Source organism: Dermacentor silvarum, chromosome 1, assembly GCF_013339745.2.
Source record: "Dermacentor silvarum isolate Dsil-2018 chromosome 1, BIME_Dsil_1.4, whole genome shotgun sequence".
Lineage (NCBI taxonomy): Eukaryota > Metazoa > Arthropoda > Arachnida > Ixodida > Ixodidae > Dermacentor > Dermacentor silvarum.
In genome coordinates, this window is record NC_051154.1 from 72,936,721 (window position 1) to 72,950,748 (window position 14,028).

At 46.3% G+C, this 14,028-nt stretch overlaps 1 protein-coding gene across 1 annotated transcript in view; it reads left to right on the forward strand.

Moving 5' to 3' along the window:
• The window catches only part of LOC119465819 (uncharacterized), a 45,821-nt gene that overhangs the window by 14,431 nt on the left and 17,362 nt on the right, over positions 1–14,028 (forward strand). Inside the window, exon 5 of the mRNA XM_037726296.2 lies at positions 1,440–1,703. Within this exon, the coding sequence (XP_037582224.1) occupies positions 1,440–1,703 (264 nt within the window). The remainder of the gene's footprint in view (positions 1–1,439; positions 1,704–14,028) is intronic.

Consider the following 14,028-nt stretch of genomic DNA (forward strand, 5'->3'; position numbering starts at 1 on the left):
CAGTTTCACAAGTATAACAACAATTGAAATGTTAGGTGATTACTTTTAACTACTAATTGGGTGTCGAGAATAAAAAATTACTGGCAGTTTCTCAGCTGCACTCCGAACAACATACACTTAGTCTAATTCATGTAGGATGATCCGGATTTTTTTAAAGCTCGGTGCATGATAGCTCAGACAACCTGTATGTGTTAAAGCATACTGACTGGTTGGTATAAAATTTCTTTTCTTCAAAATTGCACACGTTTTGCAGCATGGAACACTCAATGCAAATTGTGGAGCCTTCCAATACACTTTCCCTGATAACCTACAGTGCAGGTCTGAGACATCAGGACCCAGAAAGTATATAATTATTGAAATTTGTGGTTGTAAACATTTCTTTCATTATGCAAAACAGGGCCTCTATGCACAAACTCTCCATCACCATAGCAGTTACCTGGTTATCACTCTAATTGTAAACATGAGTGGTGGGTGCCCAATTACCAGAAAACGAGGAAACACTGTTCATAAGATAAGTTTGAATATAGACCCTGTTTTGTATACTTTCTTCTGTTTCCTCCGTTGGCAACATTAAGGGGGGACGCAAGAATTGATTGATTCTACTGAGAGAATATTATTGACTTTCCTGCATTTCAGTGCGCATTAATCGTTTTCGTACATTGGTGCCTTCCATTGCTGTGCTGACTTTCAACAAAACTGCTTCATTTCTCAGACATTTTTTTAAAAGTGAAACTGCCTAATGTAATCTCCAGTGCCAACTAGCAACATTATTGCTGCATTGTACAACTTGTATGACCTGCATCCCTTTCCATTGCCCACCTGGTAAGACTCACTGTGTGATGCCATGCAGCAGAAAATAGAACGAATTGTGCAAAATGGCTCCTGAGATTTTGCATGCGCTTCCAATTCTGGAGGCCTCGCTACACATTCACTGTGGCTTTGCCTATGCAATTGGGCTACGTACCACCTCACGGGAAGCATCAGAAAGAAGCTGTTGGATCAGCTTGTGCAGATCTGCAGCCACCTCACAGCAGACCTTTGTCTGCTGTGTGATGGCTTGTGGGACAGATACTTTCTGGTGGGACAATGCAGGTAGCAGAAAGGGGTCATGTATCCGCAGTGCTCCAAGTTGGGGTTTTGCAATCTTATTGCCATGTAACCTGATAGCATTGGAATTCATGTCCTTCCACAATCTCTGTTGCTTGCTGTTCTTAAGCATGTAATACAGCTTTCTAGTTGTGTATACGAGTTTTGTTGTACAGCTGGCATGCAGTATTCTTTCTGATGAAAAATCGGTGGCAGATCTTCCACGTTGTTACTGGTGCTGCACTTCAATTTATTGTGTCATTGACTCAGGAGCAACAATGCATACGTTGGTTTGTAGGGCTCTTCCTCTTTGCATGACAACATTGCTGAAGAGACCGTGCTGGTGCGTGCAGGGTGGCCAGTGCACCATGCCGGCGGTGCCTGCAGGAGCTCAGGGAAGGCCCCAGGGGCCGTGCTTACGACTGGGGCCCTGAGGGCTCCTGGCGTACTGTGCGCTTGCAGCAGGAGCTGCGCTTGTTGCAGACAGAACCTCCCGAGGGCATTGGGGCACTGCCGCTGGACCCTCTGTGTGCCCACTGGCAGGCAGCTATTGCAGGGCCTCCAGACAGCCCTTATGAAGGCGGCCAGTTCCTCCTCTTTTTGCAGATTCCCAGCGCGTGAGTCTCCTCAGTGTTTCTTTAGACTCTGTAGCCCTTTAGGTGCTGGGCATTCTTCTGAAATACAAAACATTTCATTTCTGTCTAAAACACACATTAGCAGGCTTTGAATTCAAGGGCTATTTATTGGCAATATCTTGATACACTTTCCAAATTTCTAAATCTTGGAATTCAAACAAAAATGGACTTACCCCCCGTATTCAGAAATACATTTTAAGTTCAAGCCCATGCTTGACTTGATATAAATGACACATGGCATGAACTTGCCCAAGACGTTCAGTGCGTTTCCTTCGGTGCGTTCACGACAGGCGTCGGTTAAATCAAGTCAAACTTGGGCTTCAAGTTGAGATGCATTTCTGAATACGGGGTTAAGTATCCTAATTCATGATATAAAGCAGGATGATTTGTGTTCCTCGAGCAAAATGGCCTCTTTGTCACTATCACTGTCCTTTGAAGACACCTTGTAATCAGCATTGAAGTCCTCTGAATTGGACTTCACAAGAAATTCTTGAACTTCTGTGTTGTTCATAAAGCATGCAGACTTTTTGCACCGGTTCGCCATGTCAACTTCAACTTCAGTCAATAAGCTTTGTCGTGCCATCTGGCACAACCAGTCTATGGATGTTTCACTTTCATGAATTGAATGGTTAGAGGGTACCTAAAGGGTTAATGCATTAACGCTCATAGTAGCCAACTTCTGCCAAGCTGTCTTTGCAGTTTTCATATAAAACGAAAGGCATGCTGTGCCAGAGAGACTAATGCCTTCTGGACAATGCCCATGACATGTTTTACTGAATGTCTTGGCACACATGAAGGCAGCCTTGCCAGCTTTTGTTGTTGAAGTGCGTTCTACTGTTTCCTAGCGCACAAAGGTTGAATGAAAGGTTGCTTGATGACATTGAGCAGTGGAACAGTAAGTAGTGATGACATTGAGCAGTTGCGGCAAAGGCAAGCAATGTGAAGAGAAAACAGGGAAAGAGTGCACATACATTGCTTCACAGCAAAAGGTATGCAGAAAATATTGTCAGGTGGACAGTTTGCTGGTGTATGCTTATGTCGAGCTTGTACTAATATTGTTTGACATGGAATACTAGTCCGCAGCTGGAAACCTTTTTTGTGTCAGCCATATAACTTACCCGGCGTGATGGCGTAGTTACTAAGCGCGAGGGTGCAGGATCGAATCCAGGCCCCGGTGGCCGCATTTCGATGGGGGTGAAATGTGAAAACAGCTGTGTACCGTGCATTTGGTGCGCTTTAAAGAACCCCAGGAGGTCAAAATTATTCCGGAGTCCCTCACTACAGCGGACCTCATACAAAACGTGGTTGCGACATGTAAAACCCCAGAATTTAAATTTTTTAGCTATATAACTTGCAATGTTGTGTCACTCAGGTTAACTGTATATTCATTGAATATTTTGTCGCTGAGACGCTGCCGCGGCAACCGTCTGTTCGTCTAAAAGGCCCCTTTTGAGACTACTCAAGCGATGCCTCGGCGCAGTTGTTCTAGCATAGAGGAAGGTGGTGGGAAGGGCCACTGGCCTCCCCACCATTATAGTTTTCTCACGACAGCTATGCCATCTCTTTATTTTGATTTTTTTTTTCATGCAACCCGGTTATAACAATGAAATTTTCGTAGCACTTGAGTATAGTTGTAAGTGGGTTCAGCTGTATTACACCAATGTATGCTTTAAAAACAGCTCAAACTTCAAACAAAAGCTTGTGTGCCCATTTTCTCGAAGTACTGGCACCTCACCAGCAGTGATGTCGCCTGTGTGATGCTTCCGCATAATTTGTAGAGCTTGCAGATTGAGCAAATAGCCAGCAGCAGTGCAAACAGCTCGGGAATTCTTATGAAACAAGGAGCATGCAAATCTGTCTCTGTAAATGTTAAGCTATAGGAACGTCCGAAATTGAGGACGCAAGAACCCTTCGCCGTCCGATTTTCCGGACTTTTTGCTGTGAGCGCAGATCCGAAACGCCATTAATCGAAGCCACATCCGCCACCATTTTGATCATGTCGCCGCTTTGAAGTAGCGCTCTAGCGCGCAAATCCGCTGGCAGCCGTAGCCACCACCTTGGCAACACTAGGCCTAGATGCTTCGACGTTCGCTACCAAGCTTCTTGCTGTTCGGTGGTGTGTTTTTCATTGAAACAATTCGCCGCTGTCGGCCATGGCGCCAATTCCGCCTTTGTAATCCTCGCCAATGGCTTCGAAGCTCAGAAAGCACGGCGTGTTTCATAATGCCGGTTTCTGACAGCCAGCTTCGCCTCAACACAGCAGTGTTACGTGGCGAAACATACGTGATGTATTGCAGTGAAGCATACCAAGAGTGGGAAGGGGCAATTGTCATAGGACAGTCTGTATTCCTTAATTACACATGCGTACACCCGCTGTCTTCTGTCACAGTATGAGCACCGATATGCCTAATAAGTATACCGGCAGGCCTTCAGAGCTGTTTTGGACATGCCTCTGGCAATTTGAGCCCTTGGGGGCAGTAAAAGGTATGCAATCATTTTTTTGGGCTGCCGGATTTTTCTAATGTTTTCATGGCACCTAGGAGTCCGAGAAATTGGACGTTGACTGTAAATGTCACGTGGGCCCTCGGCTTCACTGAGAAAAGGTGGGAGATTAACATCACTTGGTGCTGGTTGAGACAAGGGGAGAGAGCCTCTGCTGTGGGGAGGGAAGCATGCCTCCTCATACTAAGGCCTGGCAACATTTTATTTGCTTGCATGTCGGCTACTGCACAACCATTTTCTAAAATTTTTGTGGTAGAATGCTTCCTGGATGGCACTTAACAACTTAGTGTATGACCAAATTTTCCACCAGGTCTGGCGAGAGTCCCCAGTGGTGGAATTGCTGTAACATGCTGCTACAAAAGCCCAATTTTGGCAAAAATTGCATCATGTCTGCTCCAAAATTGGTTCTTGAGGGTTCTATATAGGTCTGGCGGTAGCAGTTGTGAAAACAAAGCTGCAACTTAAGCCTCATGTTTGTGCATGTATGGCGGTTTGTCATATCCGGTTACGAATTGGCATCTGTTATGTTTGCTGGGCCTGGGTCGGCAAAACTAACAAAGTGGGCTGTCACTTTGTTCGTTTGAGAAAAACGAATTCCAATTTGGTGCAACAAGTGCTAATGTACAGTATAGACCACTTATAACGTAACCGCTTATAGTGCAGGACTGGATATAATAGTCTTTTCAGAGTCCCGTTAATTTTACCATAGCACCATGTGTGCGCATATCACTGATAGTGAAGTTGCAGGGGGTGAAATACTGATTACAGTGTGGCTGCGTGGGAGTACGGAAGTAAGCTGAGATGGCGAACGCTCCCCTCAAACCGGCACCGGAATTATTCGTGCACCATACACGATGCACGAACGGTGCGAGTCGTGAAATATCGCAGTGCGCTTAGCGAGCGAGGGCCTCGAAACTGCCCACGCCGGCCAACGCTCGCTTCCCGATAGCGGCAGTACACGAAACTTCAGGGAGCGAGTCGCGCCGGCACGGCGGGTGCACGCGGAGACCATGGAAGGTGAGGGAGGAAGGTGAGGGACTAGTAAGTAGAAGCATAAAGAAGGGTTCACTGCCATTTTCTACGCGTGGCTACGGTAGTGTGGCTGAGACGTCTGCATGTTCCGGCACAACATTGCCATTTGAGAGAGGGTGAAATCTCCGCCACATTTCTCTCTTTTTTTTTTTTGGTTCGCACGCGACATTGAGGGGTCTCTTCTAAGCTTTTACTCTACGGCGCTGCCAGAGCAATGCCGGTCGGAGGCACCGCCGCGTGATTTGGCGCGCTGTCGAGCGCATTGTCGGTGCGTAGTATGTTCGAATTAACCGTCGCAAATGATTTCGTGTTCGAATTACCAGGCGTTTTTGCCCATTGGAATACACATAACTTTGACGGGACCACAGCGTCAGTTCAAATTAAGCGTGTTCGAATTAACGAGATTCGACTGTAAATTGAATGCAAACGTTCTAGCCGCATTCCTCGACTGTTGTATACATGTGGCAGCTCGGTGCACATGTTTTGCATATGTGCGGGCCTTGAAAATTGTTGCTTTGGTTATAGTGCGGATATTCGCGACTCCGGGGACTTGCGTTATAAGCGGTCTACACTGTATTTGTTTCTTGGTGCGTGCTTTCTAGACTTCCGCTAAATAACGCAGTACTCTGAGACCTTCGGCCAGCTTACATTCCTATCGCGGCGCATGGACAGGAATGCATGGGCCGATCTTGGAGATAGTGCAATAGCTGGCCGACCCGCGGTGGAGGTAGCAGGCATCAAACACTCCACCAACTTTCAAAAATAAGTTTAATATCTTGAGTCCAAATAGAACCACGTAAATTCGGTGCTGTAGGAGAAGCACTATATATATATATATATATAAAAGTGCACTTAGTGTAGCAAGTTGGCCTTCATGCGCTTAATTTGTTTTAAATTCTGTTTGACAAATAATGGGAGGGGGAAAGAGTGTAGCGACGTGGCCTGCGCTTCTGTGGTTATAATGTCTTGTGCCTCGGAGGTGCCAGCACAGCTGCAGCAGCGGTTGTGGCGACACCGCCTGTGCAAATGGATGGTGCTTCTGTGGTTATAACGGCACGCGAGTCGGAGGTGCCAGCACGGCTGCAGCAGCAGTTACAGCAGATGCATGAAAGGGGCTGTGACTGCTGCGGTGCTTGTGTCGTCGTAGTGTGGGGCCGTATGAAAAAAATGTATGATTTTATAATGTATGCAGCCCATGTATGCAGCCTAACTAGCTTCGCTGGTAATCTGTCCCCATATGAATGTTGTGGCCGCACAATTTTTTTTTTGCAAGATTAAAGTTCAATAATGGGGCCAAAGGAATGCCTGTATTCATTCCACCTAGAACTAGGCACTTTAGCAGAAAAAGTAAGACTGCAAATGGAACTTAATTCAGCCAAGATGATGCTGAGCCATGCCCAACTACACTTCAAAAAGTAAATGAAGGCACAATGTTTTTTGCCATCAAGAGTGGTCAAGCTCTCTTCCGGGACAAGAAGCTGTCGGAGGCTCTAGCAAACCAGGAGGCACATAAAAAATAGATTACGCTAACTTGATAAAGGCATGAACAATTTTTGCCTGTTTATTCTTATTTTTTAAATTTATATGTACTGCAGGTCAATTAGCCCTAGCAGTAGGCGCATACATAGATCTAGAGCAGGGGTTCTCAGGTACGTTCATCCCAAGGAACCCTGCTAAGCTCCATAAAGTGCCAAGGAACCCCCCCCCCCCCCCCCCCCGATTTAACCGAATTATCGAGGGTATCAAGAAAACAAACAAATGCTGCACTACGTCAACACGCTTTTATTTACTCAATGAATCGTCAAATCTTGTTTCTATTTAGCACAAGACCAGTGCGGAAGCTGAAATTCTCTTCATCTCATGACTGATTAGCACTAGCAGCGTCGCCGCTGCTGACATCCTTCGCGGCGCGCGTTTTCATCTGAGACGCGCTTTGCACCAACCGGGGGCACATCCCGATTATTTTTTCGCCACTCAGCTGCTCGCCAACAAATTGTCCGTTCATCGCGATGTAGCCGGTGCTTTTTATCTTCGACAGCTTTGCACTGAGTAAAAGCGAAACTACTGCTTGCCGCAACCGCTGTCGACGAAACCGCGGCCGCTATCGACGCGATCATGGACGGCGACCTTGCGGTTCAGAAGGCAGGCGGCTGACGCACGCACCAAGTCAAAACAAAACTACCGTTCGCTGCAAGAAGTGTGGACGAAACCGCGGCCGCTATCGACGCGATCACGGACGGCCACTTTACGGTTCAGAAGGCAGGCGGCTGACAGACGCACCAAGTCAAAACGAAACTACCTTTCGCGGCAAGAAGTGCGGACGAAACTGCGGTCGCTATCGACGCTGCCATGGGAGGCTACTACGCAGTTGTGAAGGCACGCAGCCGACGCGCGCATCGAGTGAAAACGAAACTACTATTTGCCGCAACCGCTGCGGACGAAACTGCGGTGGTTATCGACGCGATCAGAGATAGCGACTACGCACTTACATAGGCACGCGGCTAGCCGCCAACGCGGTGTTACGCGCGGCGATAAACGCAAGAATAAAGGCTTTAAAGGCACAATTAGGCACGAAGCGCTTCGGCTTTGCTGTCAGTCACGTGCCGCGTACAATTACCGCTGAGGACCACGGCGATGCAGACTGCGCCGCTTCGTTTCGGTTGGACGCTACGCCGTTCTTGCTCTTCTGCGGCGCGCATTTGCGGTGCTCAGAGTGGTTTTTTTTTTTTTTTTTTTTTTTTTCGCACGCTATCGGAACCTACCCTATCTACAAATAGGAGAAAGGCGCATGGTGGTAAGTTACGGCCTCCGAGATTCAAGTGCGAAAGCTTAGGCGCGCTGCCCGTTCTCAGAGGTTGGGCGGCTACACGCTGCTTGCGTATTTATTGCGCAGTTCGCGCGCTGCTGTTACGCACTGTGATGCGCTTTTTGACACTCGGGCATGGGTAATGGAGGTTCTTTGGATCAAGCGCTCCTCGTGTTCGCCGTTTTAGACACTTGTCGAGAGCGGGACCAGGGAAAATTTATCAGTGGCTCGCGGAACCCCGAGCAGGGGCCTGCGGAACCCATAGGTTCCGCGGAACCCACTTTGAGAACCCATGATCTAGAGAAACATACAAAATATCACACAAAGGTACATAAACAGTGGTGCAGCAGCTGCGCCAATTGCGCCATTTTGATACATTTCGTATTTTTGCGCTGAGCTGCACCAAAACGCCCGACCAGCCGCGAAATTTCTCGGTTATAATGACATTGCGATGGCTCTTTTACCAGACTGTGGGACTCGCGTAATGCCTTTGCTTGCCGTGAAGCGTAAGAAATCCAGGCTGACCGACTTCTGGAAATAAAGCTTCCGGTAAGCGCAAGCTTGCCAAGCTTGCCGACTTTGTGATAAATATGCAATGAAATTGAGATAATTCAAACTGCTTCATTGCGACGGTTCATGTGCCGCGAAGCGAGTGTTTCGCAATCGGCTGGGCACGCGCTTTGAGTTAGCCATCGGCCGCAATGCACGAAAAATGCTGTAACTGCGGCGCGAAATGCGTTCTCTCGTAAAGTTCACACTTCATTGACCGCCTTTGTACGTCTCAACAGTTGCCTCCACGCCATCGCAACGATTTCCCGGACGATGGTTTCGGTTTCGTTCACGGCTTTCGTTCGCCCGTATTACACTGTACCCATATTTTGCGAGCTATAACTCGCACCTTTCTTCAAGTTGCACCCTCCTTAAGATGGCAGTTCTTCCGAAAAAAACAAAACAAAACGTATTGGTGTAGAAGACGCACCTGTTCGTTCGGTATAAGATTTAAAAAAATTAGTGACGTTTCACTCCATGAACACGGGTCACATGCAAGCGTATGGATGTCATTCCTACATAATTGCGATAGCAATGATAAGGCACACCAGGCACATTTCTGCAATCTTGGTCGCAGCGATGTTACGTATAAAGTCCAAAGGCGACAACATCGTCTTCGTGCGCCGTATGCCTTATGTGCGAGTGAAAGCGTGCGACGGTGAGCCGAATCGCGCACGGAGGAGGAAAGCGGGATGGTATTGCGGGAGGGAGGAGGTTGGAGCATGCAGGTTCAGCACGAGCATGGGTTATATGCAGGTTCGGAACGAAAATTCGAAAATGAAACGCTGCATTTACTCGATTCTTACCGCTTCCCAATGGCGGCGTGGCGTCGTATAAGGCCTGTTTATAGTTTGACGATATCAGCGTGTGGACCAGCGTCGTTTGCGGCCAGTCATGCTACGCTGGTTGCGCTGCGGCAGCCGAAACGCCATCTCCTCTATACTCCAGGCGCGCGCCGTCGGCTGTTATCTTCAGAGCATGCGCAGAACGATCCCAAGCCCGCGCGCCACTTTGAACAGCTGTTTGCGACCGTCGGCGAAGCAGCGTGGGTGCCTTTATTTCTTCGCGCGAAATATCGTTGTGGGTCGGCGCAGTTGGCACGACCAACACGCAAATGGGTCAGGAGCCAACGGGCCCGGCGGAAGCCGCCGGTTACGTTGGCTGCGCCGGGGCGCTCAACTATAGAGGGGGTCGTTTTCGCCAACGTGACGTAGCTTGCGCGCTCGCCTTACATCGGACTATAAACTAAAGTCAATGGCGTTACTATAAGCGCCCCTATAGTGTCACCTAGTGTCAGGTTAGTGAAGTGAAGCGCACAGACTTGCGCAGTAACCAAAGAGTGGCGCTGCCAGCGCGTTGGGGGGGGGGGGGGGGGGGAATCTTTTTTTCTTTGGCAACATCAACTGGAAAAGGAGCTGCCAGCTTGGTGGGCTAGGCCAGCTGCAGCAAGCGGCGGGATCAGGTTTGAATAAAGGGAGGGAGAAAGTTCATGCCTGCGGCGGCAAGATCACTGGGTCGAGGGATGCAGGCCCGCCTCTCGCACGCATGCACATGTGCACTCGTTCTCACCTCGCAGTCGCCGTGAATTCGAGCGTGCCAAGCGTGACGCTGTTGCTTCGCATTCCGTCGTGGCAGAGAAGGTGCTTCCGGTTGCTGCTTACGTAAAAATGACAAAATTTGGGGCGAAATCTCTAGGTTGTCAGCGGGGAAAATTCTTTATTTCGAGGGGGTCTCCCGCTGCCACTTCGTTACGTAGAGGTCTCAAATACATGTGCTTCTATGGAGTAACGGCGGGGAATAGAAAAACTTCGTTATTTACAGGAATTCGTTATATGGAGGTTCGTTATGAGCAGGTTTAACTGTACTTAACATACTGACAAAATATAGCACAGGCATAGACAAGATCTAGAGAAACATACAAAATATCACACAAATGAGCATAAACATAGAAGTGGAAAATATATAGCACAGGCATAGACAACGTAACATTAATGATTTTGTAACATAGAAAATTTTTTTTTTTTTTTCTCTGGTAACTGAAAAAAACATTTTAACTCTTGCAGAAAATTTTTGAATTAAACACACTGGATGGTGATTCATTCCAATCTTTCAAGGTCCTGGGAGAAAATTTGTGGTCATAGAAATTGGTTCCTCTGAAAATTGGTGTCAGTGAATGTTCAGTTGTATGTCTTGCTCTCCTGGCAGAAGAAGGTTTCACATAATCTGGATGATGTAATAAAATTTTTCTGGAGAGACTGTTGTAGAACAACATTAGTTGACAACATTAGTCCTGCGTGTTTCCAATGTAGCAATTTTGTTTGTCCTCATCAGTTGTGAGGGGGAGTCTGATCTTTTATATTTTCTGAAAATAAGCCTTACAGATCTTCTTTGTACAGGGTCTGTCCCAAAACGTCCTGGAATATATTCAATATAAGTTTACAATCTTTTCAGAACTTTTCGAAGTATTCTCCCCCTGCTTCGATGCACCGTTGCCGACGCTTCACCCAATCATTGAAGGCACTCTGGAAGCCGTCAACGGGAACCTCCTTCAGTGAGGCCGTCGCAGCTGCTTTTACTGTCTCCAGTGTCCCATGCCGAGTTCCTTTAAGGCTTCCTTTAACCTCCATATAACGAATTCCTGGATATAACAAAGTTTTTCTATTTCCTGCCGTTACTCCATAAAAGCACATGTATTTGAGACCTTTACGTAACGAAGTGGCAGCGGGAGACCCCCTCGAAATAACGAATTTTCCTTGCCGACAACCCAGAGATTTCGCCCCAAATTTTGTCATTTTTGTGCGAGCAACAACCGGAAGCACCTTCTCCGAAGTGGTGGCGGCGAAGTGGTGGCGCCGCCACCAATGCGAAGTGGTGGCGGCGCGCTTCGCGCTCGAATTCACGGCGACTTCGAGGCGAGAGCGAGGTCACGTGTGCGTGCGTGCGAGCATGTGCGAGGCGGGCCTGCATCCCTCGACCCGGCGATCTTGCCGCCATGGGCGTGACTTTTCCCCCTCCCTTCATTCAAACCTGATCCCGCCGCTTGCTGCAGCTGGCATAGCCCGCCAAGCCGGCACTCTCCTTTTCCAGTTGATGTTGCCGAAAGAAAAAAAAAAAGTTTTTTTTTTTCATTGCTCTGGCAGCGCCACTCTTTGGTTACTAATATCCTAAAACTACTATCCTTACTTCGTATAGCTATCTGCTAATTTGCTGTCGCAATCGATGCTTCGCCTTTCGGGTGAAACTGGGACTTTTTTTGTTCATCGCAACTTTAGTGTATTGGGAGTAAATCTTGAGCGATAGTTGTATTTCTGTATGCAAGTATGAGGTGCGCGGTACTGTAAAGTATTTTTTTTTACCTCTTTTGGTCACGGAAAACGGGTGCGCGTTACAATTAAGGGCGCGTTAGAATCGAGTAAGTACGGTAAGCGTTCTTTTTCAAATTTTTGTGCCGAACCTGCATGTAACGAAATCCTCTTTATAACGAAGTTTTTCGGGAATTGGTCAATTTGGTTATATCCAGGTTTAACTCTATAATATCGTCCACGGGAACGTTGAGACGAGACTCCAAGTAGTCTACGATTCCTACATCATCTGCTTGAGCAAATTCCTTTAGCACATTAGTATCTATCTGATTGATCTTTCTGCTTATGACCAATTATATTCCATGAATAAAATATTAAATTGTGATCGGAAATACCCTCTTCAACAAGTATTTGGCACACTTTACGTAGCACTCTTGAGAACTTATCAAGTCTTATGCGTAAATAAATCTTTTTCTGTGTTCTGCTAGCTCCTAGACTGCATTATTTGCATTTTTATAGTGTTTTAGATTCAACTGAGAAGGCATGGGATCCTAGGTTGTTTTTGCACCTTGTGTAAGGACCCAAAAGTGTGTGCTACAAAAACCAATGTCTGCTACACATGCTCATTTTTCCTGCTACAAAAGCTGCTCCACAAAAGCTTTTCCACCACTGGGTACTGTTAATGTCAGTGTCATTGTATTAATTTTAAGTACACTAAACTTATTTTTGATTTCGTGTGACTGGAAAACGTGTTTGTCGAAATAGCAATACATTAAAAACAATTTTTTGCATCTATGTACCTTCATGTAGTAAAGTAATTTATTGCCCTTGTCTGAACAAGATAAAAGGGTTCACAGGAAGATAGGAAGGTCAAACAATGGAGTCCTCAGGTTGGAGCTGTTTCGACAAGGGGACTTGCTATCAAGGAGACAAGTCCCCTTGTCAAAGCGTTATTGATTGATTACCCTCTTAATTACCCTTGTCTCTATTTTGCATGTAATGTGGTGTAGCTGAGGCCAAGCATTTTATGAATGTTGACGACGTATGTAGGCGACGCTCCACTTTGGCCTTCGATTAACGTAGACTACACCATTAGATTGACCTGGTCATGTTTTCATACCTCTCTCATCACTGTGCCTTTCCTGTATACTTTCCCAAACTAGTCCTGTCTTCTGTTATCTTATCCTTCCTGCTATCCTGAAGGTGAAGGTTAATATTGTGCAGCTAGCATGTCTTGGCTAGATGCATAGTTATGTACGTCTAGTCTTTGTTCATTCTCTGCTTGGTTGGACTTTGAGGTGGGTGGCCAGCATAGCTACTAAGCATATTTTTTTTATGCCTATGGGCACTCCTGTGAATACCCGCTACAACATCTAGGGGGGTGCAAATAGTGATTTTTTAGACCAAAATAAGCTTGCTAACTTTAACAATACCTGGGATGTGCACATCGTTTTATAATAATTGTGAAAAATGGCTGTTCCTTATTTGGAAACTATTTTAAAAGTATTATAATAGTTTTTAAATAAGGAACAGCCGTTTTCATAATTATTGATAAACGATGTGCACATCCCAGTATTGTTAAAGCTGGCAAGTTGCTGTTATTAAATGGTACGTTATGAGGCGTTGTTTATTAAAAGCACAAATGGAGCATTAGAAGCAAACAAGTAGTTTCTTCGCATTCACAGGGCTCTGCAGAGAATGCAAATGATTGCTATACAGCCTGTAAAGTATGACTACTGAAGTGACATAGCCTGCTCCACTATGCAAGTTACCATGTTTTATGTCTGCACTATACCCGCGGGGGTGAAAAGTTACTGTAATTTTGCTCCAATTTTATGTTTATTTGGCGGCAGTTGAAGTTTTGAAATATTTGAAAAGTATTTAGAAAATACTCACATTTACGAATAACGGCTATTCGATTCCAAGACTGCATCGGATAGGACACTATTCGATTCGTTATTCAAATGTTTCAAATATTTGCACATCCCTAACAACAACAAAAAGGAGGGTTGTGCAGACGTAGCTGATTACGTTTTCTTAAAACTTAAGCGACAAGTTTATGAAGTTCTTGGTCGTCATGTTCCTGAGTGAAATGCTGCTAAAAGAAATGTCACCG